At 40.7% G+C, this 26,280-nt stretch overlaps 4 protein-coding genes across 4 annotated transcripts; 1 reads left to right on the forward strand and 3 right to left on the reverse strand.

Moving 5' to 3' along the window:
• Positions 1-257: 257 nt before the first annotated feature.
• LOC306738140 (cytochrome P450 3A40-like) lies at positions 258-4,252 on the reverse strand (the record flags this gene model as incomplete). The annotated part of the gene is made up of 13 exons (XM_079219969.1): positions 258-347; positions 623-785; positions 922-1,148; positions 1,240-1,400; positions 1,481-1,556; positions 1,637-1,764; positions 1,911-2,059; positions 2,159-2,247; positions 2,922-3,035; positions 3,124-3,223; positions 3,380-3,432; positions 3,985-4,078; positions 4,182-4,252. 13 exons carry the CDS (start codon positions 4,250-4,252, stop codon positions 258-260), a joined length of 1,515 nt encoding a protein of 504 aa, XP_079076095.1.
• A 482-nt stretch (positions 4,253-4,734) lies between these two features.
• On the forward strand, positions 4,735-17,218 carry LOC306738236 (cytochrome P450 3A30-like). The gene is given in 15 exon segments (XM_079220065.1): positions 4,735-5,048; positions 5,166-5,259; positions 12,298-12,350; positions 12,535-12,661; positions 12,664-12,666; positions 13,185-13,298; positions 13,411-13,499; positions 14,070-14,212; positions 14,316-14,443; positions 15,036-15,111; positions 15,204-15,364; positions 15,480-15,547; positions 16,095-16,253; positions 16,488-16,650; positions 16,790-17,218. Coding segments are annotated over 15 exon segments (1,524 nt in total). The 5' UTR covers positions 4,735-4,977; the 3' UTR covers positions 16,865-17,218.
• LOC306738234 (cytochrome P450 3A40-like) lies at positions 5,038-11,161 on the reverse strand (the record flags this gene model as incomplete). Its single annotated transcript, XM_079220063.1, has 13 exons — positions 5,038-6,473; positions 6,750-6,912; positions 7,045-7,271; positions 7,363-7,523; positions 7,604-7,679; positions 7,760-7,887; positions 8,034-8,182; positions 8,282-8,370; positions 9,105-9,218; positions 9,307-9,406; positions 9,571-9,623; positions 10,889-10,982; positions 11,091-11,161. The coding sequence occupies 13 exons, from the start codon at positions 11,159-11,161 to the stop codon at positions 6,384-6,386; spliced, it is 1,515 nt and encodes a 504-aa protein (XP_079076189.1). The 3' UTR covers positions 5,038-6,383.
• Positions 17,219-17,878: 660 nt separating the features above from the next.
• gpank1 (G patch domain and ankyrin repeats 1) lies at positions 17,879-20,781 on the reverse strand. Its single transcript, XM_079219408.1, has 4 exons — positions 19,920-20,781; positions 19,692-19,833; positions 19,521-19,596; positions 17,879-19,161 (listed from the first exon to the last, which is right to left on the reverse strand). Exons 1-4 carry the CDS (start codon positions 20,364-20,366, stop codon positions 18,720-18,722), a joined length of 1,107 nt encoding a protein of 368 aa, XP_079075534.1. The 5' UTR covers positions 20,367-20,781; the 3' UTR covers positions 17,879-18,719.
• Between the last annotated feature and the right edge of the window lie 5,499 nt (positions 20,782-26,280).

Below are 26,280 nucleotides of genomic sequence, written 5' to 3' on the forward strand. Positions count from 1 at the left end.
TTCGTCCACATTTTGATCATTTGTAGCCCCGGTAAGTTGCATGTTGCTGTTCCAGTGATCAAATCACATATAAGAAGGGCAGTGCCCATGAGGAAAACCCAAACCATACTTTATTGTTAACACAGGTAACACTTAGTTTAGGATGAATATTGGTAAAAGAGAGAACAAAAGATAACAAACTGATACAGACTGTATCATTAGGCTACCATGATCAAAATGGCAATGTTTATAATCCTTTATCTTGTTCCTTTTTTTGATTAGTTTGAGGATTCAGAACGTGACACCAGCTTAAGTTTGATTGGTCGTTTTGGCATCAGCAGGCCCTGGGTGTCCATCTCCAACGGAATCTGACAGGAAAAATTACATGTGAAGAGAAAATAATTGTGAACAAAATCAACCAAATGTGGAACAAGCTGGCAGTATCGCAAAGGGTAAAACAACACACACAAGGCTACTGATCTTTAAACAGACAGACCTTTGCAACACTCATGATTGGCTATCTTTGGCATTATATAACCCTCGATATCCCAATCAATCTAACAATTAATAAAAAACACATACACCATAAATTATGATTATTCATTCACCATGAAAAAAGCAACAACAACCAGTGTGGTCTCACCTCAGTCTCCTCACACACAGAGAAGCTGAAGCTCTGCATGATCTCCACCAAGGCTAGTTTCATCATCACGAGAGCAAATCGCATCCCAATGCAGTTCCTTGGTCCGGCCCCGAAAGGCATGTACGTGTAGGGGTCAATAGTGTCCTTGTTTTCCTTGCTGAACCTGAGGATGCACACACACACACACACACACACACACACACACACACACACACACACACACACACACACACACATGAGCTCAGGTCGTTTCTGCGGCAGTTATGGTAAAACCTAAAACACATAAATTCTTTCTGTACCTCTCAGGTTTGAACTCCTCGGGCTCGGGCCACAGATTAGGATCCCGGTGCAGCGGCCATGTGGGTACCATGACAACCATACCTTTTGGAATCACAAGGCCATTTATCTCCACAGTCGCCTTGGCCACACGCTCCAGACGTGCAGCAATGGGGTACAACCGGAGAGACTCGTTGATGACGCTGTCGAGATACTCCATCTGCATCAGAGCCTGGTACTCAACAGGACCCTATAAATAATGAAAGCCGTATTAAATTTATTAATTTGAGGCCTTCCTGCAACCTCAACTGTTGTCTGTCCTCTTTCCACTCCCAACGCACCTTGTTCGGGAAGGTGGAGTCGACCTCCTTCTGCAGCTGTTTCATGACATGAGGGTTTCTCGCCAGATTGTAAGCCAAGAAAGTGAGAGAGCTGCTGGTTGTTTCATAGCCAGCAAAGAGGAAAATCATTGCTTGAGAAAGGATCTCATGATCGCTTAAACCTGGCGAGATAGCAAGGAGATACATTTAGAATAATGTTAAGTTGTGCTTTTATGTGTAAGATACTATACGTGTGTGTCACCTTTATTTGTTTCCTCTTTACTGAGTTCATTGTTTTTCTGGGAGTCAATCATCAACTGAAGGAAATCCACTCGACTCTAGAAGTATACAAATATGATTGTGATTGTATTTCTGAATCTGCTGATGCAAAGAGATGTGGATGCACAGACAGTCATACCTTTTGCTGGCTGTGCATTCGGTTAGACTTAATCTTCTGCAGTGCACCGTAAAAGAAGTCTGTGACAGACGAGGGGAAAAAAGAAAACTCCATCTTCTCCAAAACTGGACCCATAAAGGGGAAGAAAGCTGGAATTAAGCAGAAAGCAACACATGTATTAAGGACACAGGGCAGACAGTGACTGTAAACATTCACAGCAAAGATATTTTGGGTTTTCCAGCCAGATGAAAGACAAAATGATAAATAACTGCATTTTATAAAAGGATTTCTATACCAGCAAAGAGGAAGAGCGGGCTTAAAAGGTCAAACTTTAGCATCTTCTTTATGTTAGCGACAAAAGGGTCTGAGGGGTTGTTGAGGGAGTCTATGTCGACGCTGAAGGCTGTGCTGGCTACTACATCCATACTGTAGGGTCCAAAGAACCTAAAGGGCAAACACACACATCAGAGATTTAAAAAGAGTTAACTTTATACATTTTCTGTTCTGGCAAAGGTTTAAATTATTCGGATAACGTGTCCTTACTCTTTCAGCTCTAAAGGCTCATCCTTTTCTGCCTTCTTCTTCATGCTGGTGGTCAGGTTAGTAGAGTGGTGCTTCATTATGTCAAACATCTGAGACACAGACAGACAGAAGGAAAAGCTGACTGAAATACTATTCATGCTTTGAGCCCCCTGCATTCTACTTGGTGGTTAGATTGAGGAGGTTTAAACTGTGATTTACTGATATTCTGTAATCCAATTCAGACAGTACTAACCCGACACTAAGTTTTTATTTCTATTGTAAACGTTTTAAGATGCTGATGATGATTTAACAAGCCTGGTAATATGGTAATAGTACAGGCTGCATTGTTGTCCACCTGACACTGAAACAGGAACCTGATCCTATTTAAATCTGCACACATTTTGATGCTAAGTTTCCAATTTATTCGACTGATGATTTCTTCTATTCTTTGTCATTTTCTTCCCTTTCACTTGTCAGTGAGGTTAAACCGTTGAGCAGTGTTTTGTTCTCCATGTTCAAAACATGGAAACCTTCATACAACATTTGTAAAGTGGACTTTTTTTTACAACCTAGATAAATAAAAGACAGAGAGTAGACCTCTCAGCAATCTGACTGCATTTTTTTGAAGAATGTACTTTGTTATTTTTGTTCAATAAAAAAAAACCAAGTTGTGCTTTTGAGTGTACATTTTGTGCATGCTTCTTAATAAACATTTATAAATAAATAAAAATCTTTTCAACATGCATAGAGGGCAGAGGAGGTACAGAGCGGGAGGATGCTGTACCTCTTTCAGTCTTCCCGAGGTGAAGGAGGGCGAGAGGACACTGCGGATCCTCCTCCACTGGTCATCCTCAGCGATGGACACAGCATCGTACAGTTGTCCGTTCAGACGGATGTTCTGCAACAGAGAAACACGTACCGACGATGAGGAGAGATGAAGCAACCACAACGAGTGACTGGATGTGCGGTGTAGTTAGTTTGCTTACTCTGCGATTGGTGAAGAGAGAGTAGCACTCCTTTATCAGAACAGCTTTTATTATTGCAGGATCTGTGATGCACAGCACGGGCTGACGGCCGTCAAAAATGCTAAATAAGATTGGAATAGAACAGAAAGAATAGAAAAACAAAGTAACAGCAAGTGAGCTTTTTATGCAGAGTAGACACATCAACCGACGTCATAATAAACAGAGACATTTTATATGCATGCAGAAACACACATATACACACAACATGCAGACTTACCCCCATATGTTTCCATATTTCTTGTAGCAATCTTCGTCAAAGGGAAAGATTCCCTATGTACAAGAATAATAATATACAGATTATAAATTGTCCACTTTTAACATGGTGGAACTATTTGTAATATGACTATGTAGTTATGTAAGACTGGAGTCGCTACGATGCATATTAACGTCGTCAAATGTTTATTCGATTAATCCAACATCTTCACTTTAAAGCTCTTATTCTTCTATTAAATAACAATAAAATGAAATATCTTTAAACACAGACAGATCATAAAATAGAAAAAGGGAAAATGGGAATTTTCATTGTTAAAAATGTAACAAAATTGTGAAACATTGTCTTTTACACAAAGAAATGTAACTCTGAAAAGGCTATTACAGTAGTTCCTCCTTTCCGGAAATTTAAGATATATAAACTCTACAACACCACCTCACGTGATACAAGTACACTGTTAAAACTTCAAGGCAGAGTTCTTAACTTTACCCTATATTAAGTACAGAAAAGACAAATCTGGCTCAACATTATGCCTCAACTTTCCTCAACTTTGTGCCTTATTCAGCCTGTAAATCTAGGATATACTGCTTCTGAAAAATATGTTTACCAACCTTTCTATATCCCAGCATAGTGCCAAAAAAAGGGACTGGTTGGGGACCAGGGATGCCCAATTTCTTAAATATCCCAAATGGCCAGCAGGAATACCTGCAAAACAAAACAAAAACAGAACAGAAAGAGAAGATATTTTTAGCACACAGACAAACAAACACGTCACATGTGACCGGGACAAATGTTCTCAAACACTTACACAAAGATCAGTGTGATGAGAGCCACCAGAAGGGTCCAGGTCTCAGCGGAGAAATAGAAGGAGAAGCCCATCTCTGCAGGTTTTCTCTCTTCTTACAAGTTCCACTAACACCTCAATTACTGACCACTGGTTTTTATCTGAAGCATTTACCTTTGAGTAAGGAAGTGTGTGAGAGTTGAACCAATGGCAGGCCGGCAGGCAGTGTCATGTGAATCATTGACAGAAAGAGACCAAGCAGCATTTACAATTATCTGTCACCTAAATTATTATATTGCTTGTGTTAAGAAAGATAGGACTCACGCAATGTTCAAATTAACAGCTTAAAGTAATATGTAGTATATTCTTAATTTTCTTTAGATATTATTCTTGCATATGTCCTGCTATTTGTGATTTGAATGTTTCAGGAAAACAAGAAGTTATACAGAAGTAATTTTCATTTCTTCTCGGCTGTCCATATATTTTCTGGTAGAAGTGAACAAAATATAACACAAACCAGTAAACACACTTTTACTAAACGAATATAGAGACATATACTCAGTTGTGTTATTGTCAAATCTTTATTGAAACATATATTCACAATCTGTGCTCACACAGAGACATGGCGAGGCGTATCCAGGCGTATGTGTGTGTAGGGGTCAGAAACTGGAGCACTATGTGTTAATGTGCCTGCACAAGAGTGGAAGTGGCTAAAGTTCTTTTCAGGACAAAGAAAAGAAGCCACACCTCCTCCTGCACATTCAGTCAGAGCTCAGTGCCAAATGTAGCTCACTCCAACTTGGCCGAGCAAGAGAGAGCCATGGGCTACCTTCCATTCTTCTCTGTCGAAACGTGGATTCTACTGATCGCATTTATCTGCGTTTTTGTCATGTAAGGTGGAATTTTTTTCAGTCACCCAAGTTTAGCCTCTTTTTTTATTGGAATTAAAGTGTTTGACGGACACGATGTGACTTTAAAAACATGATTTAATGCTTTGCTGTTCTGCAGATATGGCAACCGGCCTTATGGAATATTTGAGAAGTTAGGGATCCCAGGTCCCAGGCCGTACATGTACTGGGGCACAATGGGTAGGCACAGCCAAGTATGTACATCTTTATACATCCTTATTTGTTTTACATTTGAATGAGGGAATAATTACTGATGATACATATGTATTTTCTATCACAAGGTTTACTATGAAGATGACATACAAAGTGCTAAGAAGTATGGGGGTGAGTCTATAAAGCTATTTACAGTATAAGAATTAAGCCATCAATTATCATTGAACTGTTGAACCTCTCACTTGGCTGCTTATGTTAGCACTGTTATTAATGGTAGCAAACACTCTTCTGCTGCAATGACAGAATTTTACACTGAATTCCCAAAATGTAAATGTGTGTTTGTGTAAATGTCCAGAACGTATAAATTCAGGACACCAGTGCTGGCTGTGATGGACCCTGAGATGCTGAAAACCATCCTGGTGAAAGAGTGCTTCACTTACTTTACAGAAGAACTCACAGGATTAACAATGAATAGTACAAAAGACCCTTGAAGGGACAAGTTGTGAGAATGTCTCTTCAAAATGGAAAGTCAAGTAGTGGCAGGTAGACATGTGTGCCAAATTTGAAAACAATTCTTACAAACATTCGTGAGATATTGTATTCACGACAATGAACGGACTGACGGACAACATAATGCTCCCGGCGGGAGACATACAAAGGTTGATTTCCTAAAGCAGCAGGACACTGTAGTTTTTAGCGAAGGTGCATTATTAAACAGGAGTGAATATCTCCTTCACCTCTGGCCACATAAAAGAGGTAAAAGTTGACAATTTTCTTAACTTCTTCATCTCATATTTGGGTAAATTCTTGTTTAAATCTTCACCTTTCATGTACTTCTATTAATTTTGCATTTTTCCCTTTGTCCAAGATGTTTAGCATCATGACAAATATTTCCAGCAAACTGACAGCCAGCCTGCAGTCCAAGGCACACAATAATGAAGTTATTGCTGTAGAAGAGTGAGTAATAAATGGTTAATAGCTGTGATTGTTTTTGTTTTTTTGCACCATCACTGAGATTTTGCAGCTTTTTAACGACAGAACACTACTCAATATAGCAACTAATGGGAACAAAAGATAACTAACTGATACAGACTGTACTAATAGGCTACCATGATCAAAATAGCAATGTTTATAATCTTTTATCTTGTTCCTTTTTTTTATTTGATTAGTTTGAGGATTCAGAACGTGACACCAGCTTAAGTTTGATTGGTCGTTTTGGCATCAGCAGGCCCTGGATGTCCATCTCCAAAGGGATCTGACAGGAAAAATTACATGTGAAGAGAAAATAATTGTAAACAAAATCAACAAAATGTGGAACAAGCTGGCAGTATCGCAAAGGGTAAAACAACACACACAAGGCTACTGATCTTTAAACAGACAGACCTTTGCAACACTCATGATTGGCTATCTTTGGCATTACATAACCCTCGATATCCCAATCAATCTAACAATTAATAGAAAAACACATACACCATAAATTATGATTATTCATTCACCATGAAAAAAGCAACAACAACCAGTGTGGTCTCACCTCAGTCTCCTCACACACAGAGAAGCTGAAGCTCTGCATGATCTCCACCAAGGCTAGTTTCATCATCACGAGAGCAAATCGCATCCCAATGCAGTTCCTTGGTCCGGCCCCGAAAGGCATGTACGTGTAGGGGTCAATAGTGTCCTTGTTTTCCTTGCTGAACCTGAGGATACACACACACACACACACACACACACACACACACACACACACACACACACACACACACACATGAGCTCAGGTTGTTTCTGCAGCAGTTATGGTAAAACCTAAAACACATAAATTCTTTCTGTACCTCTCAGGTTTGAACTCCTCGGGCTCGGGCCACAGATTAGGATCCCGGTGCAGCGGCCATGTGGGTACCATGACAACCATATCTTTTGGAATCACAAGGCCATTTATCTCCACAGTTGCCTTGGCCACACGCTCCAGACGTGCAGCAATGGGGTACAACCGGAGAGACTCGTTGATGACGCTGTCGAGATACTCCATCTGCATCAGAGCCTGGTACTCAACAGGACCCTATAAATAATGAAAGCCATATTAAATGTATTAATTTGAGGCCTTCCTGCAACCTCAACTGTTGTCTGTCCTCTTTCCACTCCCAACGCACCTTGTTCGGGAAGGTGGAGTCGACCTCCTTCTGCAGCTGTTTCATGACATGAGGGTTTCTCGCCAGATTGTAAGCCAAGAAAGTGAGAGAGCTGCTGGTTGTTTCGTAGCCAGCAAAGAGGAAAATCATTGCTTGAGAAAGGATCTCATGATCGCTTAAACCTGGCGAGATAGCAAGGAGATACATTTAGAATAATGTTAAGTTGTGCTTTTATGTGTAAGATACTATACGTGTGTGTCACCTTTATTTGTTTCCTCTTTACTGAGTTCATTGTTTTTCTGGGAGTCAATCATCAACTGAAGGAAATCCACTCGACTCTAGAAGTATACAAATATGATTGTGATTGTATTTCTGAATCTGCTGATGCAAAGAGATGTGGATGCACAGACAGTCATACCTTTTGCTGGCTGTGCATTCGGTTAGACTTAATCTTCTGCAGTGCACCATAAAAGAAGTCTGTGACAGACGAGGGGAAAAAAGAAAACTCCATCTTCTCCAAAACTGGACCCATAAAGGGGAAGAAAGCTGGAATTAAGCAGAAAGCAACACATGTATTAAGGACACAGGGCAGACAGTGACTGTAAACATTCACAGCAAAGATATTTTGGGTTTTCCAGCCAGATGAAAGACAAAATGATAAATAATTGCATTTTATGAAAGGATTTCTGTACCAGCAAAGAGGAAGAGTGGGTTAAAAAGGTCAAACTTCAGCATCTTCTTTATGTTAGCGACAAAAGGGTCTGAGGGGTTGTTGAGGGAGTCTATGTCGACGCTGAAGGCTGTGCTGGCTACTACATCCATACTGTAGGGTCCAAAGAACCTAAAGGGCAAACACACACATCAGAGATTTAAAAATAGTTAACTTTAAACATTATCTGGCATAGGTTTAAATTATTGGGTCAATTTATTGTGTTCTTACTCTTTCAGCTCTAAAGGCTCATCCTTTTCTGCCTTCTTCTTCATGCTGGTGGTCAGGTTAGCAGAGTGGTGCTTCATTATGTCAAACATCTGAGACACAGACAGACAGAAGGAAAAGCTGACTGAAATACTATAATTAATATATATATATATATATATATATATATATATATATATATATGTATATATATGTATATTCTTCTTGGTGGTTATATTGAGGAGGTTTAAACTGTGATTTATCAACCCGTAGTATGTTCATCTGATATCCTGTAATCCAATTCAGACAGTACTAAGCCGACACTAAGTTTTCATTTCTATTGTAAACGTTTTAAGATTGGCTTTGCTTCAGCAACAAGCCTGGTAATATGGTAATAGTACAGGCTGCATTATTGTCCACTTGACACTGAAATAGGAACCTGATCCTATTTAAATCTGCACACCTTTTGATGCCAAGTTTCTAATTTATTTTACGGATGATTTCTTCTATTCTTTGTCATTTTCTTCCCTTTCACTTGTCAGTGAGGTTAAACCGTTGAGCAGTGTTTTGTTCTCCATGTTCAAAACATGCAAACCTTCATACAACATTTGTAAAGTGGACTTTTTTTTACCACCTAGATAAATAAAAGACAGAGAGTAGACCTCTCAGCAATCTAGCTGCATTGTTTCAAATAATGTACTTTGTTATTTTTGTTCAATAAAAAAAACAAGTTGTGCTTTTGATTGTACATTTTGTGCATGCTTCTTAATAAACATTTATAAATAAATAAAAATCTTTTCAACATGCATAGAGGGCAGAGGAGGTACAGAGCGGGAGGATGCTGTACCTCTTTCAGTCTTCCCGAGGTGAAGGAGGGCGAGAGGACACTGCGGATCCTCCTCCACTGGTCATCCTCAGCGATGGACACAGCATCGTACAGTTGTCCGTTCAGACGGAAGTTCTGCAACAGAGAAACACAGACCGACGATGAGGAGAGACCAAGCAACCACAACGAGTGACTGGATGTGCGGTGTAGTTAGTTTGCTTACTCTGCGATTGGTGAAGAGAGAGTAGCACTCCTTTATCAGAACAGCTTTTATCATTGCAGGATCTGTGATGCACAGCACGGGCTGACGGCCGTCAAAAATGCTAAATAAGATTGGAATAGAACAGAAAGAATAGAAAAATAAAGTAACACCAAGTAAGCTTTTTATGCAGACACATCAACCGACCTCATAAAACAGGTACACTATAAACAGAGACACTTTATATGCATGCAGAAACACACATACACACACAACATGCAGCCTTACCCCCATGTCTTTCCATATTTCTTATAGCAATCTTCGTCAAAGGTAACGAATCCCTATGTAAAAGGATAATAATATACAGATTATGAAGTGTCCACTTTTAACATGGTGGAACTATTTGTAACATGACTATGTAGTGATGTAAGACTGGAGTCGCTACGATGCATATTAACGTCGTCAAATGTTTATTCGATTAATCCAACGTCTTTCACTAAACCTGCTCCAGAGCAGGTTTAGTGAAATTCTCTGGATAAGTTGGCCACCCCCACCAGACAAAAAAGGCAGCTCACTTCCTCATTGATGAAGGAGCGATATTATATTAGTTTTATAGGGAGAGAGTTATTTGATATCGCCAAGATCCATTCTCACGCGCTATCGATTCTGCCGAGACCTCCTTGAGTCGTACATTGAACACCACACGGCGCAGCAGAGCATCGCCCGTCTCACATACTCTATGCAGACTGGATCACAGTGTCTCACAGACTAGATCATAGCCTTGAGCTTTTTTTGCAAGTGGTACATGTCTGTACAGTGTTGGCGTGCTGTTCCTAACGTTTATTTAGCGCTTAAGAAACTTATGGATGTGTTAAAGCACTCATAATTATATGACAGTGTTATTAGTACACCATACATATCATTATTGTAGAAAATGATGAAGGTGCTGATCCGCCCATACACATATTCAAACTCCTAGTTATATGGTAATCTACACATACATGTATATACACATATATGATACATACGCGCAGACAGTACGTATATCCTCATAAGTATATAGTCATTTGTATACAGCCAGCAGGCACATTTAAATAAATACAATCTGATTGATTTGGGTGATGAGGCACTTAAAATTAGCCGATACATTTTCCCAAAGCTTAGACATTTAACTTGATATTTTCCGATGCTTATGTGACTCTAGCCCGACCAGCGGAGGCGGCGTTATGCTGCATTCACAATGCAATAATTTAAGGTGGATAATAGGGCATTTGATCGACTTTGTTGAACCACGTACGAAGAATACGCCCCAGAGCTCAAAGGGTGGTGTACATAGTCTTTTACACAAAGAAATGTTACTCTGAAAAGGCTATTACAGTAGTTCCTCCTTTCCGGAAATTAAAGATATATAAACTCTACAACACCACCTCACGTGATACAAGTACACTGTTAAAACTTCAAGGCAGAGTTCTTAACTTTACCCTATAATTTAAGAACAGGAAAGACAAGTCTTGCTCAACATTATGCCTCAACTTTCCTCCACTTTGTGCCTTACTCAGCCTTTTAAATCTAGGATATACTGCTTCTGAAAAATATGTTTACCAACCTTTTTATATGCCAGCATAGTGCCAAAAAAAGGGACTGGTTGGGGACCAGGGATGCCCAATTTCTTAAATATTCCATATGGCCAGCAGGAATACCTGTAAAGTAAAACAAAACAAAAACAGAACAGAAAGAGAAGATTTTTTTAGCACACAGACAAACAAACACGTCACATGTGACCGGGACAAATGTTCTCAAACACTTACACAAAGATCAGTGTGATGAGAGCCACCAGAAGGGTCCAGGTCTCAGCGGAGAAATAGAAGGAGAAGCCCATCTCTGCAGGTTTTCTCTCTCTCTTCTTACAAGCTCCACTAACACCTCAATCACTGACCACTGGTTTTTATCTGAAGCATTTACCTTTGAGTAAGGAAGTGTGTGAGAGTTGAACCAATGGCAGGCCGGCAGGCAGTGTCATGTGAATCATTGACAGAAAGAGACCAAGCAGCATTTACAATTATCTGTCACCTAAATTATTATATTGCTTGTGTTAAGGAAGATAGGACTCACGCAATGTTCAAATTAACAGCTTAAAGTAATATGTAGTATATTCTTAATTTTCTTTAGATATTATTCTTGCATATGTCCTGCTATTTGTGATTTGAATGTTTCAGGAAAACAAGAAGTTATACACAAGTCATCTTCATTTCTTCTCGGCTGTCCATATATTTTCTGGTAGAAGTGAACAAAATATAACACAAACCAGTAAACACACTTTTACTAAACGAATCTAGAGACATATACTCAGTTGTGTTATTGTCAAATCTTTATTGAAACATATATTCACAATCTGTGCTCACACAGAGACATGGCGAGGCGTATCCAGGCGTATGTGTGTGTAGGGGTCAGAAACTGGAGCACTATGTGTTAATGTGCCTGCACAAGAGTGGAAGTGGCTAAAGTTCTTTTCAAGACAAAGAAAAGAAGCCACACCTCCTCCTGCACATTCAGTCAGAGCTCAGTGCCAAATGTAGCTCACTCCAACTTGGCCGAGCAAGAGAGAGCCATGGGCTACCTTCCATTCTTCTCTGTCGAAACGTGGATTCTACTGATCGCATTTATCTGCGTTTTTGTCATGTAAGGTGGAATTTTTTTTTAAACCGATTATTTGTACTTCAGGTGACCTGATTGCACCAAGTCACCCAAGTTTAGCCTCTTTTTCATTTAAATTAAAGTGTTTGACGGACACGATGTGACTTTAAAAACATGATTTAATGCTTTGCTGTTCTGCAGATATGGCAACCGGCCTTATGGAATATTTGAGAAGTTAGGGATCCCAGGTCCCAGGCCGTACATGTACTGGGGCACAATGGGCAGGCACTGCAAAGTATGTAAATCTTTATACATTCTTTTTATTTTTTCATTTGAATGAGGGAATAATTACTGATGATACATATGTATTTCTATCACAAGGTTTACTATGAAGATGACATACAAAGTGCTAAGAAGTATGGGAAAGTATGGGGGTGAGTCTATAAAGCTATTTACGTATAATAATTAAGCCATCAATTATCATTGAACTGTTGAACCTCTCACTTGGCTGCTTATGTTAGCACTGTTATTAATGGTAGCAAACACTCTTCTGCTGCAATGACGAGAATTTTACACTGAATTCCCAAAATGTAAATGTGTGTTTGTGTAAATGTCCAGAATGTATGAATTCAGGACACCAGTGCTGGCTGTGATGGACCCTAAGATGCTGAAAACCATCCTGGTGAAAGAGTGCTTCACTTACTTTACAAACCGCAGGGTGAGAAGAACTCGCAGGATTAACAATGAATAGTACAAAAGACCCTTTAACGTGGGACAAGTTGTGAGAATGTGTCTTCAAAATGGAAAGTGAAATAGAGGCAGGTCTTTGGTTTTAAGTTCTGAAAAAAAATGTCACATTGTATGCCATTGTGTTACATCCATGTCTGTCCAAAATGTCATCGCTTCGTCATCTTATCCTATTAGGAATCTGTGTGAAACTGTCAAAAAATAGCAAATTAATTCTTGAGTTATGGCCTAACGTTTTTATTTTGTGAGGTCACAGTGACTCGTGACCACCAAAATCTAATCAGGGACTACTGATGAAAAATAACCTCTTGGCTAAGTCTGGTGCAATTACAGTGATGTTTCATTAATGTGCACTGCCCCTACCAAGTTAGCCAATGAATTAATCAGTTCAAACTAGAGTCGAAAGGTCTGCCAAATTTGAAAAAAAATGTTGTTTCAAGGGGACTATGAAGAGCTTTTCTATAAATATTTACGATTGTAAACCCCCAAATGCATGTGTTCTGACCACTTCGTCCCTTTAGAATTTACGTCTGAACGGGGAACTATATGACACAGTGTCTATTGCTGAGGATGATCAATGGAGACGGATTCGTAACATCCTCACCCCATCCTTCACCTCTGGCCATATAAAAGAGGTAAAAGTTGACAATTTTCATCACTTCTTCAACTTATATTTGGGTAAATTCTTGTTTAAATCTTCACCTTTCATGTACTTCTATTAATTTTGCACTTTTCCCTTTGTCTAAGATGTTTAGCATCATGAAAAATATTTCCAGCAAACTGACAGCCAGCCTGCAGTCCAAGGGACACAATAATGAAGTTATTGCTGTAAAAGAGTGAGAAATACCATATGAATTTTTAATAGCTATGATTGTTGTTTTTGCACCCTCACACAGAAATTGCAGCTTTTTAAATAACAACTGAACACTTTTACAATATGGCATTGGTATTGGTATGAGGTGGATTTTGTTACTTTTGGATGATGCCAGGCCAGCTGTATCCCTTTGTGTTCAGCCTTTGTGCTAAGCTAAGCTAACTGACTGCTGTAGCTTCATATTTTTCATATAGACATACATGAGTTGTATCAATCTTCTCTGCAAGAAAGCAAATATATGGGTTTCCAAAAATGTAGAACAAATTAAAACCCAAACTAGTATTTGTCATTGGTTTGAAATATTAGACTGAAGATCTATCGTGCCAGAACGTCCCTATTCGAAGCTAAGTTAGATCACAGTTTTCATTATAGTGTATGCTTTTTATTACCCTCATCTCATCTTATTATTAGTGGCAGGCCAACAATAAGATTAGTGACCAACCTTCATTGCCCTATAATATGAAACGTGTAGAGTCTGGAAATAGAGGTTGAGATGAAAAGTTCTGTGGTTGCTGTAATGTGTGTATTCCAGCTTCTTTGGGCCGTACAGTATCGATGTGATGGCGAGCTGTGCATTCAGTCTGGATGTGGACTCCATCAACAACCCTTCAAGTCCCATCATCGGCCACGCCTCCAAGTTGTTCAGACTCCCCTTTTCTGTTCTCTTTCTCCAAGGTGCATCACTGCTTTTCCATGCTGACTTTCTCTTCTTTATATTATTGTAAAACAGCAGTTTAGTGACTAAAATTGCAATTGTTAACGCCCTTTTCCTTCTCAGAGGTTTTCCCTGTACTTCATCCTCTCTTTGAGTGGCTGGGTGTCTCCATGTTCACTAAAACCTCGACTACTTTCTTTACAAATGTTCTGGAGAAGATCAGAGCCGAACGCAATGGGAGCTCACCCCAGGTCTGGACCACACACATGGGTGACTCGGGGTGGGCGATATGGATCAAACACAGACACCAAGGGGTTAAAGCCTTGTTCTAAAATGAGAGTGAAACCTGGAAAGAGAGACCAACTTTGAATGTTGTGTTTACAAACCGCAACTGACCAGTCCTGATTGTGACTTGAAGGATCTCAATGCTTGCTCATCATTTTGTTTCAATGTTATCCTGCCCTCAGAAACAGCGGCTGACAAAAATCTCACCTCAAGGTCCATCTTGTAGCTTTTCTGGAGCTTTCCATCATATCACTTGATCTTCAACATCAGATAAATGTTTGATTATCAATCAAAACCGGTTGTGATCGTATTGTGATGTTTTTATAAAAGTGCTAAAAGGCACTAGATCAACCTTGAGGAGAGATTGTTTTGCCAACTGCTGTTTCAAAAGAACACCAAATCCTCACCATTTATTGATCAAATAAGAAGATGGGCATGACTTTGGTTTACTATTCCAGCGAAATAAACACAACAATCATGTGAATCCAAATATTCCCAAAAGTCCAATGCTCTTACATTTTAAGTGTCAACATAACTAATTATCTGACCCTTTTTCAGAATTCGAGAGATGTACTTCAAAATATGATCAACTCTCAGACTGCTAATGAAGCCAGTAAAGGAAAGCAGAATAAAGGTAACTACTCATACTTACATACCGAAGCACAAATGTACACTCACATGTATTCATTCACACCAAAGGTTCATTTCCCTCCCTGTTCCTGACAGGTCTTACTGATCATGAGATCTTATCTCAAGCCATAATTTTTATATTTGCTGGTTACGAGACCAGTACTACCACTCTCGTTTTCTTGGCCTATAACTTGGCAACAAATCCTGAAGTCATGAAACGGCTGCAAGAGGAGATAGACTCCACTTTCCCTGATAAGGTAAACCAGAGGTTTGTGGTACAGAAGTCATTCTCTGCATTACACTTGATTTATGAAACTAGTGTATATAAAATCTGAACTGTGTTTAATCAAAGCGTGATTTGGAACTCTATAGGGTGCAATCCGATATGAAGATCTGATGCAGATGGAGTACCTAGACAGTGTTGTCAATGAGAGTCTGAGGTAATGAGCCTTTTCTTGTGCTAGTTGGTGCTAACATGCTAACAAGTAAACACATGTACATGCTACTGTTTAGAAGGCAATATTCACCCTATTTGTTTGCATGTTAGCATGCTAATATTATATTATAACGTTTATAGCTGAGGTTGAAGGAATTAGTTTAGCAGGTGTTTGATTCAAAGACCCAAGTACTGAACATATCAAGACAATTTGACCTCATGATGATCACCAAAATTATTACAATTCATCCTCAGGGGGACATAAATGTCTTCACCAAAATCCATGATAATCCATCCAATATTTGTCACGGTAAATAAGTCTGGACCAGAACATGGCCACCCCTGGAGTCATAACAACTCTAAGAGTTGCAATGAAAAGAAGAGAGAGAGAAAAGTTCTTACCCAGTCATTGAAGCTATAGAAAATTTAACAAATTCTAGGCCAACGAAAACAGTGTTTCTAGAATACACAATTGGGTACAAGTTTAGGTATTGAACATTAACTCCGATCAAGACACACAGTATTTTAAAATAGTCTTGTTTGGTCAATAGGCTCTACCCTCCTGCTGGACGTCTGGATAGAATTGCCAAAGAAACGGTGCAGATCAGTGGGATCACAATCCCAAAGGACATGGTTGTTATGATTCCAGTCTACGCTCTTCAGCGTGACCCTGAGCTGTGGCCGGAGCCAGAGGAGTTCAGACCTGACAGGTAACTGCTGCAGTGTATATGTGTGTTCTGTAAATATGTATTCTGTAAACGTGTGGATATGTGTGTGCAGCTTTGAACGTTTCATAATGACTTAATCCCTCATACCAGTGGGCTACAATACATTTGGGAATTAATTCTTAAGAAGAGTGGTGGATGCATTGCTAAAATGAGGTCATTTCCATGTATTCAAATGTGACATATTGTTTTCTTTGTTGCTGCATTGTTGTTCTTCAGGTTCAGTAAGCAGAACAAGCAGAGCATCAACCCGTACGCTTACATGCCCTTTGGGCTCGGGCCGAGGAACTGTTTGGGGATGCGATTTGCTCAGCTGATGGTTAAACTGGCCTTAGTGGAAATGTTGCAGTACTACAGTTTCTCCGTCTGCGAAGAGACAGAGGTGATTATATTTAAATACATACCGAGGTAGACATGGTCTACATGATTGTTTTGTTTTTTACATAATAAGACACGTACAAGCTAGATTTGTAATAAGAGAGATCACAAGTTATGATTGAGTGAATTTGTCCATTCCACAGATCCCTTTGAAGATGGATTTCAAAGGCCTTGTCGGACCCCTAAATCCAATTAAACTAAAGCTGGAGACGCGTTAAAATCACCTCAGGAAATGTGGACAAGTCCCACTAGGATGTAGTCGGAGAGAGATGTCTCTCAAGGCTGAAAGTCTTATAAGTGTATCAACTTTTTTGACTTTGTAACTGAAAACTTTACTACTATACATGTTCAATCTATACCAGAAGCTTGTAATCTGACCTGAATCAAAACAGTGAGTCATGTTGACTTTTGAACAAGAACACGACTATATAGAATATATATGTGCAAAAATATAAAAACACAAATGAATTACCGTTTGGGTAAGATTAGATGTTTAATTAAACAATATAAATTCATATGTTTTGTGCAATATCTAAATTACCAAAATGATTGTATCAGTTATGTGTAGCATAATCAATAAAGGGAGAATGTCTTATAAATACCATAAACTGGTGGTTAAAAATGCAGCACGTGATGAATATTTCTACTGTTTTTAGTCCGATCTCCAGAGAATTATGGTACATGTGAGAAAATACTTTGTGAATCCGGTTAACCAGTTCAACACAAGTTTATATCCACTTTCACAGATACAATTTAGATTCAGCATATCTCTTAAACCCCAGGAGTATATGGGAGAAGTAAAAGACCAGTAAAGGACCAGCAATCAACCCATGCAGAGATTATTTTGGCTGCTAATTACTGAGCCAGACGACACTCCAAAAATTAATGGAAATGTAAGAGGATGAAAACACTAGTTAAAAAGTAACAGAACGAGAGAAACCAAAGCTCACCGATATGCTTAATGACCAGAAACCTAATGATACGATGCAATATGCCAGCTGTATGAAGCTGAACTTTGTTTCTTTTATCCTTTCCTCATAAAGGCTTTTCTTTTTCTACTGGGGGAGTTTGTTATCTGCAGCGAGGGTTGAACAGGACACTGGGTGTTGTATCTTGTAGACTGTAAAGTCCCTTAAGGAAAACTATATGAACACAATTGACTGCATTACTAGTGTGTGGAAGAGCAAATCAGCACCACTACGGAACAATTAAAACATTATTTAACAGTATTTATTACCGGAATGTTGGATTGGAGTACAATATATAGGATTCTGTGTTTTCCTGTTTACACAAAAAATTGTGATTAAAAGATTTCTTTGGTCGAGAAAGCTCATTGGCGGAGTTGTCCGGTTGTCCTGGAACTCAGATGGCCACCCGCCATCTTCAGGAGAAAGAAGTCCAGCTTTTAAGATGCAACAATCTAGACTTATGCAAGAACATGCAAGGTGGTTTTACCAGGTCAAGGGTAAGGAGGCGATAACACTGATATACTGAGATAACAGAAATGCACATGCATGTGACTAACACTTTACCGCATTACTGCAGTCACTCATGAGAAACAACAAGACACAACTTAAAGATATTTTCACCTTTGTTCCTTCAATTAGGACTCAGTAATGCCTCAGGAATGTTCTGTACTATAAAACACATCAACAAGGCTCTTTTCATAGATCATGAACCATGACCAGGGTTCACGATATGTGTATTTTTTTTAATAAATTAAAATAAAGTCCATTGATGCCACCTTTTTGAAAGTCTCAAGCGGATCAAAAGAACAATATTTGCTCACACAGAGTAAACACAATCATGATACAGATTAAATCAAGCCAAAGCCACATTTGGGGATTGCACAATCTGAGTCCATATATGGACACAGTATCAGCTTTGAGATAGCCATGGTATTTATATTTCTCCATGGGAAACCACCTCCCAGCCGCTTTACAAACACCGGCACAGTTCAAAGTAAACAAAAAAGCAGATACAAAATATGTGTGTAATAGATACGTTTAATGTTTTAGAATTTTTTTGAGATGTGCTGGGAGAGGCTCGAGGAGAAGTGCCTGTGAGCCGGCGTCAAAGATAAAAAGAGGCACGGAAATCTCTTTCCCAGGTCTTATCTTTTAGCTCCTTTCTCCTACTTTCTTGCTTCCTCTGTCCTTTTCCTCTTCTCTCCTCTTTCACCTTAGATGGTTGTTTCACTGCGTCACAATCCCTGGGTTGGAAGTGGGTCACTTTGGCTCTTTTCATGTGTCCAAAGCCCAGGCCTGTCTGGTCTCTCTTCAGCACAGTCGGCACTGGCTGGTGAGGCCCCTCTCCCTCCGGCCCCAGTCCTGAACCCGGTTTCCAGCCACAACGAACCATCATCTTGTAGCTGTTGCTGGAGGGGGGGAGGCAGTAGTAGGGAGTGGGCGGAGCCCGCTGCAGACTGAACTGATGGAGGGTGGAGGACTCGTGTGACGACAGGCTGTCGCTGTACTCGCTACAACACACAGCGCACCACTGAGCCGGGGGGGCGCTGGGGACCACCACAAGAAGAGACAACGTTAGTGAGGAGACGTTTTAAAGGAACAGGTTTGGTTAGCTTTAACACACAAAGTGGAACTGGATAGCACCACACAGCCAGGCTACATCACTTGGGTAAACTCAGTTTTCGATACATGCGTTACATATGGAAAATCAACATTAGCCCTTTCAGATATTACAAATTAATGTTTACATGATGTTTACCACCTGTCCCCCAAACCCCTGCTGCATGGCCTACTTCTCACTTCAAATTTGAACCAAACAGTATGGTGGATAGTTCAGGTAGTTTTACAATTTCTAACCGGAATTTGTTTCATTTCTAAGTGGTTGAAGGGCCCATGTTTCTGCTACCTGTAATCAGATTGTGTGTCTCTCTGTGTCCGTCTCCCATAGCTCTCCAACTCCTCCAATACCTCACTGTGTCCCGCTGGGGGGGAGGGGAACAGATATGAATGAGTTCAACTTAAATTTCACTGTACAAACAAGCACAGAAATTTAGAGTTATTAAAAAGATTTGCATACCTTCCAGCGCCAGGTCTTTGGCATCCTTGCCCTGAGTATCCACCACTCCGACCCAGGCTGCTCCGTGTTGCAGCAGCAGTCTCACTGCAGCGCTCTGTCCTGACCAGCTTGCACACATCACCGCCGTCCAGAAGTAAGTATCCTGGAAGGGAAACAATCGGTAATCAAAAAAACTAATATAATATTTCCCAATAATGAAAACACACTGAGCTGTATTTGTATTTGTACCTGGACGTTGATGTCGACCCCTTTTGAGAGAAGGTCTTTGAGGCCAGAGGTGTCCCCTTCATGGGCACAACGCAGCAGCCTGAGCCCCAGGAGCTTCATGGTGCTTTCTGAGATGACGGCCGCTCTTCTTGGGTCACGTTCACCACTAATCCCACTTTGAGCAACCGTTTGAGCCGGCTGAATCTCTGCAGCCCTGACTCTCCTCCTCGCTCTTCTACTGGACTCTCTGTTCCTCGGTTTATTCTGATGCTCTCTGCCACACTCGTTCTCTCTAATTGCACTTCTCCCCGATACATCTTGCCCTTTACCCTCTTGCATTAGATTTTCATAGAACTGCCTGACCTGTTCCCCATTAAGTGCACTGTTCGTTTTAGAGCTCGACAGTTCGGTTGTCTCGATGCTGAAAAGATCCTGCCCGCTGGCAGGATAAAAGCCTAAAGCAGCCATGGAGAGTGATGCAGCCTCGCCAAGTTAGAAGCTCAACCAGTTCACTATTACTTCAACGAAAGTCAGTAATAAACATGGAAGGCTGCAATGATTTAGTTATGGGAGCAAACTGTCAGCTGTCAGTGGTCCTCTTTTACTGTTTGTTACGTGAGTCCAGTAACGTTATTACAGTAAACTGTTAAACTGTGTAACGTTATTACAGTAAACTGTTAAACTGTGTAACGTTATTACAGTAAACTAAGTTAAACTGTGGAACGTTATTACAGTAAACTATGTTAAACTGTGTAACGTTATTACAGTAAACTGTGTATTTTGATGTGTGACGTCAGGTTAATTCACTTTGCGTCAATGTATCTCTCAGAATAATAATAATAAAAAGGTTAAAGCTCAGCATTTGTTGCCATGGGAAAGAAGTTAACGTTAGCTAGCTCAGCTAGATGTGAGCTAACATGCTAGCTAGCTTTAGCTTGGCATTAGCGTTCGCTTTATGAAAACCTACTAATTCAAGACGCGGGAGGTTCTTCATTCGGTCACGTCACGTCGCTTTACAAACGTGATCCAGGTCACGTCGTCAACTAGAAACAGACCTGACTAATGTATTTACTATTCCGAATCTATCCACTTCTCTTGAAGCTAACGCTAACGCTAACTTCGCCTGTTGTCCCTCTTCCTTCCTATCTTTGTAAACAGAGCAGCGCCACGTGACTCCCATGAGTGCTGCCACCTGCCGGACTGGAGGAGACTTGTTTTCTGTTGGACTTCGAAGGTGTGTAGGAAAATGCATTAGTTTTATCAGATAAATATGCTTAAAAAAGAGAAAGTAAATACACTCGTTATAGAGAATACCATATAAACAATAATACACTACGATAATATATATGGTCAAAATATAAACATGTTATTAGCAGCGTATTCTTCTTAAATTCTTAAGGTAACAATAGCACAGTGTCGAGTACCACATTAGACAAAGACCGAGCTTTGCTTGTCAAGTCTTATTTAAGTGAAAGACAATAAGTATTATCTGTTACATGTACTTTAAGTACGACAAGTTATACTACAGAACAGTGTCTGCCAGTGTTAAATTATTACATTTTATATTATTACTAATGTATTTCATATATGCTGCATTTGAATGTCCCATCTGGTCAAGATGGAACTAATTGTAGCTTCTTTATACACTGTTCGGTAGTTTAATCCATCATATTTAACATGATCATCTGTTATGTTTAGTATTTCAAATGTCAAAGTAACTGCTAACTTACAGCTATCATATAAATATAGTGGAGTACAATATTAACCTCTGAAATGTAGTGAAGAAGTAAAAAGTAGAAGTTGTTTATAGTTGCTTATTCCACCTCCACATTAGATTTGTGTTATACACAAACAATGGCTTTGTTCTATTCAGGTATCTCAGAAAGTCATGACACAGTGACAGTGAATCAGCACCAGTCTCTCATTTGGGTTTAAAATTCAACATGACACCATAGTACATATGAAATTACAGATTATATTATCCATATTCTATTATATATTCATGTTTCAGATGTTTCTCTGATACAAAGTCAGAACAGACCACATACATACACAGGTCTAATGTTACCGAACTTGATTCTCACATATGTTGTGCAATGTGTTTTGACCCATTTAATGTCACTTTAGTTGCTTGTATAGTTTATTTACTGTATATCTTACACGTTTTGTGGTTTTGTTCAAAAACAGGAAGAACACAAAAAATATTTTATGAACTAGTGTAATGAAGTAGTAAAGTAATGTATATTGAATGTATGCGAGAGAAGCATACAGTTTTATCTCCCCACAGCACTCTCATGTGGACGTTTTAAATTACTTTTACTGGCGGTGTTCCTGCTCCTTCATTGATTCATTTTCAGATTATCGATCATCTTGTTCTGTCCAAATATTATTATAATATATTACTTTATGTTTTGCTTTTAGTTTTTCTAGTTTTAGATGAATTAAAAGATCAAATATTTTTCTATGGGGGGAAAAAAAGTCTGACATTATGGTAGAGATAATTTAAAACAGCTCTCAAGGCTGCAAAAATATTTATATCTGCATGTTGGAATTTTTCTATTCTCTTTTGACAGATTGACTGATTGAAAGTAAATTAAATGATGCAGCGTACACATTTACAAAAAACTCTCATAAACCTCCTTAAATGTGCTAGCAGGGTGAATAATTGTTTTATTCTTATGGCACTTTTCTAAATGACTGGTTACAGAGATGGCTAAATGGAAATATTGCAAAAAAAAAGAAACAAAAAAACATGATCTCATGACCACATCCTGTGGCAGGGAAGACAACACACGTATTGAAACATGATCTCTGACATCAGTTAGTGTCATTTGAGTGACCGTGATTATATCCAGTTTGTAAGCAAGGCAAACAGTTGGAGGTCAAAGTACCATTAGCATGCACTACTGTGTGTCTGTTGGTAAAACGAGGTGCTGGAACGAGAAAGTGCTGAATGCAGACGGCGCGTCAGGCACAGGGTGAGGGACGAGCTACGAGGATTAAAGTTCCCTTAATGCAGAGCTTTTGTACTAAGTGGTAATGCAGTGGTACAGGATAAAGTCTGGGTATGAAGGTTGCAGAAAACAGCTACTAACCGTTTGGATGGCAAAACAAAAGTGAAGGCTTGTAGTGCACAGAAAAATCAGTGGTTTTGCACATTTTAGTCCACTTTGCTTCCTGCACTGAGGAGGTTGCTGTTATACAGCGTGTGGAGTCTTGGATATCCGATTACCCATAAAAGCACCATCCATAATCCAAATGTAAAGATTTTTTTTTTTTTTACTTCAGTCATTTTTGCAAAAAGTGTTGCATAATGACAATAAATTATCCTTGCATCCATACTCCACTTTACTAAAATGTTTCCCTATTTTATTTATACTATATTTATACGAAGATATTTTAAATTCTTTGACTCCTTAAACATAGGGTTTTGTAGAAAAAACATGTTAATACTCCTTAAAATAAGTGAAAAGTAAAAGTAGAAAATAGTCCATGAAACATTGTAATGCTTAATAATAATATAATAATAAATGATACTTGAAACTGTGTCAGTGAAGTGTTTTGATTTTACAGAAATGTATGCTTTCTTTAAAAGGAAGGTTTTCATTTCTTTTTAAATGTAGAGCACTTTAAGCTACATTATGAAATGTGCAATATAAATAAAGATTATTATGAATAATATTGATTGAGCACTGGCTGATAATTTAAAGGATTTACTTTTGGATTGCATTCTATTCTACAACGAATAACATATGTTCTTCTTTAATTTACCCCCTTAAATCACACAACCTATTCATTTGACAATGTAGTGTTCATGGCAGCCTAAATCTTATTCTTGATCAAATATTGTGAACAATCCGAGTCAGTCGATATCAAACATGCAAAACCACTGGCCGCGATCATTCAAAAGCAGAATCCAACTAGTGGTATTTACTGATGTGTCTGTTTCGGTCTCCAGTCTGTGTGAACGTCTGTCCACAGTTTGGGCAGGAGTACGGCCTCTCCCCCGTGTGTATCCTCATGTGAACGTTCAATTTGTCTTTGCTTATGAAGCGCTTGTTGCAGCAGGTGCACGCGTACGGTTTGTCTCCCGTGTGGTAGCGCTGGTGCATCTTCAGCTCCGTCATGCGGCCGTACGTCCTGCCGCACTCGGGACACTCGTAGCTGGGCCGCACCTCCATGTGCTGCCTGCCGTGCAGCCGCAGCCCGCTGGACGACCGGAAGCTCTTGCTGCACTGCAGACACTGGAAGGGCTTCTCCCCGGTGTGGATGTGGATGTGCAGCTTGAGGCTGGCGGCCGAGGGGAAGCCGTTGCCGCAGACGGCGCAGAGGTGCGGTCTCTCCCCCGAGTGGATGCTCAGGTGCTTCTCCAGCTTGTTTTTGTTCAGGAACGTCCTGCCGCACACGGGGCAGTTCATCGGCTGCTCCCCGTCGTGAGAGCTCATGTGGTCCGTCAGCTCGATCAGCGTCGGGAACGCGGAATCGCACCGAGTGCACGAGTACGGACGCTCCCGCTTGAATTTCCTGTGCTTGAGGCGGTGCTGCTCGAGCTCCTCCTGCTCCTCGAAGGTCTCGATGCAACAAGTGCACTGGTACGGCCTTTCGTCCGTATGAGTCCGCAGGTGATACTTCAACGCCGTTAACTGCAGGAAGACGCTGTCGCAGTGCGGACACCTGGACTCCCGTCGGTCGTGGACCATGACGTGCCTCTTGTAGTGCGACAGCTTGATGAAGCGCTTGCGGCACAGAGAACAGTAATACTGCTCGTCTTGGTGGCCTTGCTCGTGCTTCTTCAGAGCGTACTCCACCTTGAACTTCTTCCCACACGTGTTGCAGACGTAAGACTTTTCGTGAACCCCCATGTGCGTCTCCAGCTCTTCTGGACTGCCGAAGGTTTCGTTGCACTTCGGACACGTCCCTTTGTTTTCTTTCACGTGGATCTCCATGTGTTTGTTGAGGTCTTCCGAGAAGGCGAAATTCTTCTGACAGTCGGGGCACATGTAAACCTCTCCGTTCGTTGCTTTGCGATGGGTCACTATGTGCCTTTTCAGGTGGTACATTCGACCAAATACTTTGCCGCAATCGCTGCAGACGAGGCTTCGAGGGCTGGCCGAGACTTTCTTGTGCAGTTTGAGGTGACTCACAAGCGCCGCCTTCTCCTTGAACTGTTTGTCGCACGCGAGACACGTCAGACCTTCGACCGCGTGAGTCTTCTTGTGCGCTTTCAGCTCCAGCCAGCTCCCTAAACTTTCCCCACATTTATCGCAGATGTACTGGCCCAAGCCGTGCTGCTTCCTCAGGTGCCGGGTCATGTGGTACGACTGGCTGAAGGTCATCGCGCACACCGGGCAGCTGAACGGTTTCTCCTTCGTGTGCGTCCTCATGTGTCTGGCGAGTTTGTTCGGTCCTCTGAAGCGCCGGCCGACGCAGATGGGACAGAAATGGCCTTTCGTTTTGGTCTTAGACGCAACTTTTTCTTTCCGACTGTCTCCATCTTGAGATTTCCCTCCGTCAGTGTCCTTCTCTTCCATCTTAACATTAACTTTAGATTCATTATCCTGAGCATCACCATTGTCAGAGTCTGCGTCACTCTTTTCAATATCATCATTGCTATTACCACAAGTATCCTTGTCACGCGATTCGATCATTTCTTGGTCGCGTCGCTGAGAACCCGGTCCCTCTGCCTGGGTCGAGCGGTCGTCATGTGACGCGACGTGACTGCGAAACGCGTCGTTGTCAGTGAATTTTTCACGACAGTCGGGACATGACAGAACCCGGGACGCGTGCGTCCTCTTGTGACTTTGCAGCGCTGCAAAGCTCTCCAAACTTTTCCCACACGTGGGGCAGATGTACTGGCCCCCGCCGTGCTGCTTCCTCATGTGCCGGGTCATGTGGTACGACTGGCTGAAGGTCATGACGCACACCGGGCAGCCGAACGGTTTCTCCTTCGTGTGCGTTCTCATGTGTCTGGCGAGCTTATTCGCATCCCTGAAGCGCTTGTCGACACAGATAGGACAGGAGGGGCCTTTTAATTTAGTCGGGTAAAAGTCTTCATCTTCGTCATCATCATCAACATCATCATCATCTTCACTGGCATTGTCGCAGCCTTCTTCCTCCTCCATCCTCTGTGATGACGACAAGGCTCCGTTATTTTCATTACCTGCTTTATCGCAGGCTTTTCTGGCACTCTTAGTTGCACTGTAATAGTTGTTGTCTTTGGATCTAGCTGATCTTGTTCGGGTTTTAGTCCAACATGGTTGTGTGTGTGTTTTTGGCCTTCCCTCCCCACGCCGAGGCCGCCCTCTTTTGCGTTTTATTTGAACAGGAGGGTCTAAATCGTCTCCGATGTCCACGCTGACCTCGTGAAAACCAAACATTTCGG

The sequence above is a fragment of the Taurulus bubalis genome (assembly GCF_910589615.1).
Source record: "Taurulus bubalis genome assembly, chromosome: 6".
Lineage (NCBI taxonomy): Eukaryota > Metazoa > Chordata > Actinopteri > Perciformes > Cottidae > Taurulus > Taurulus bubalis.

Bases quoted from the DNA above. Each gene is read 5' to 3' on its own strand.
- gpank1 (XM_079219408.1), bottom strand. From the start codon at position 20,366: ATGGCTGCTTTAGGCTTTTATCCTGCCAGCGGGCAGGATCTTTTCAGC. The intron at 19,834-19,919 runs GTACAAATACAA...TTTCCCTTCCAG, and splicing joins GGGTCGACATCAACGTCCAG to GATACTTACTTCTGGACGGC. The intron at 19,597-19,691 runs GTATGCAAATCT...CCTCCCCCCCAG, and splicing joins CAAAGACCTGGCGCTGGAAG to CGGGACACAGTGAGGTATTG.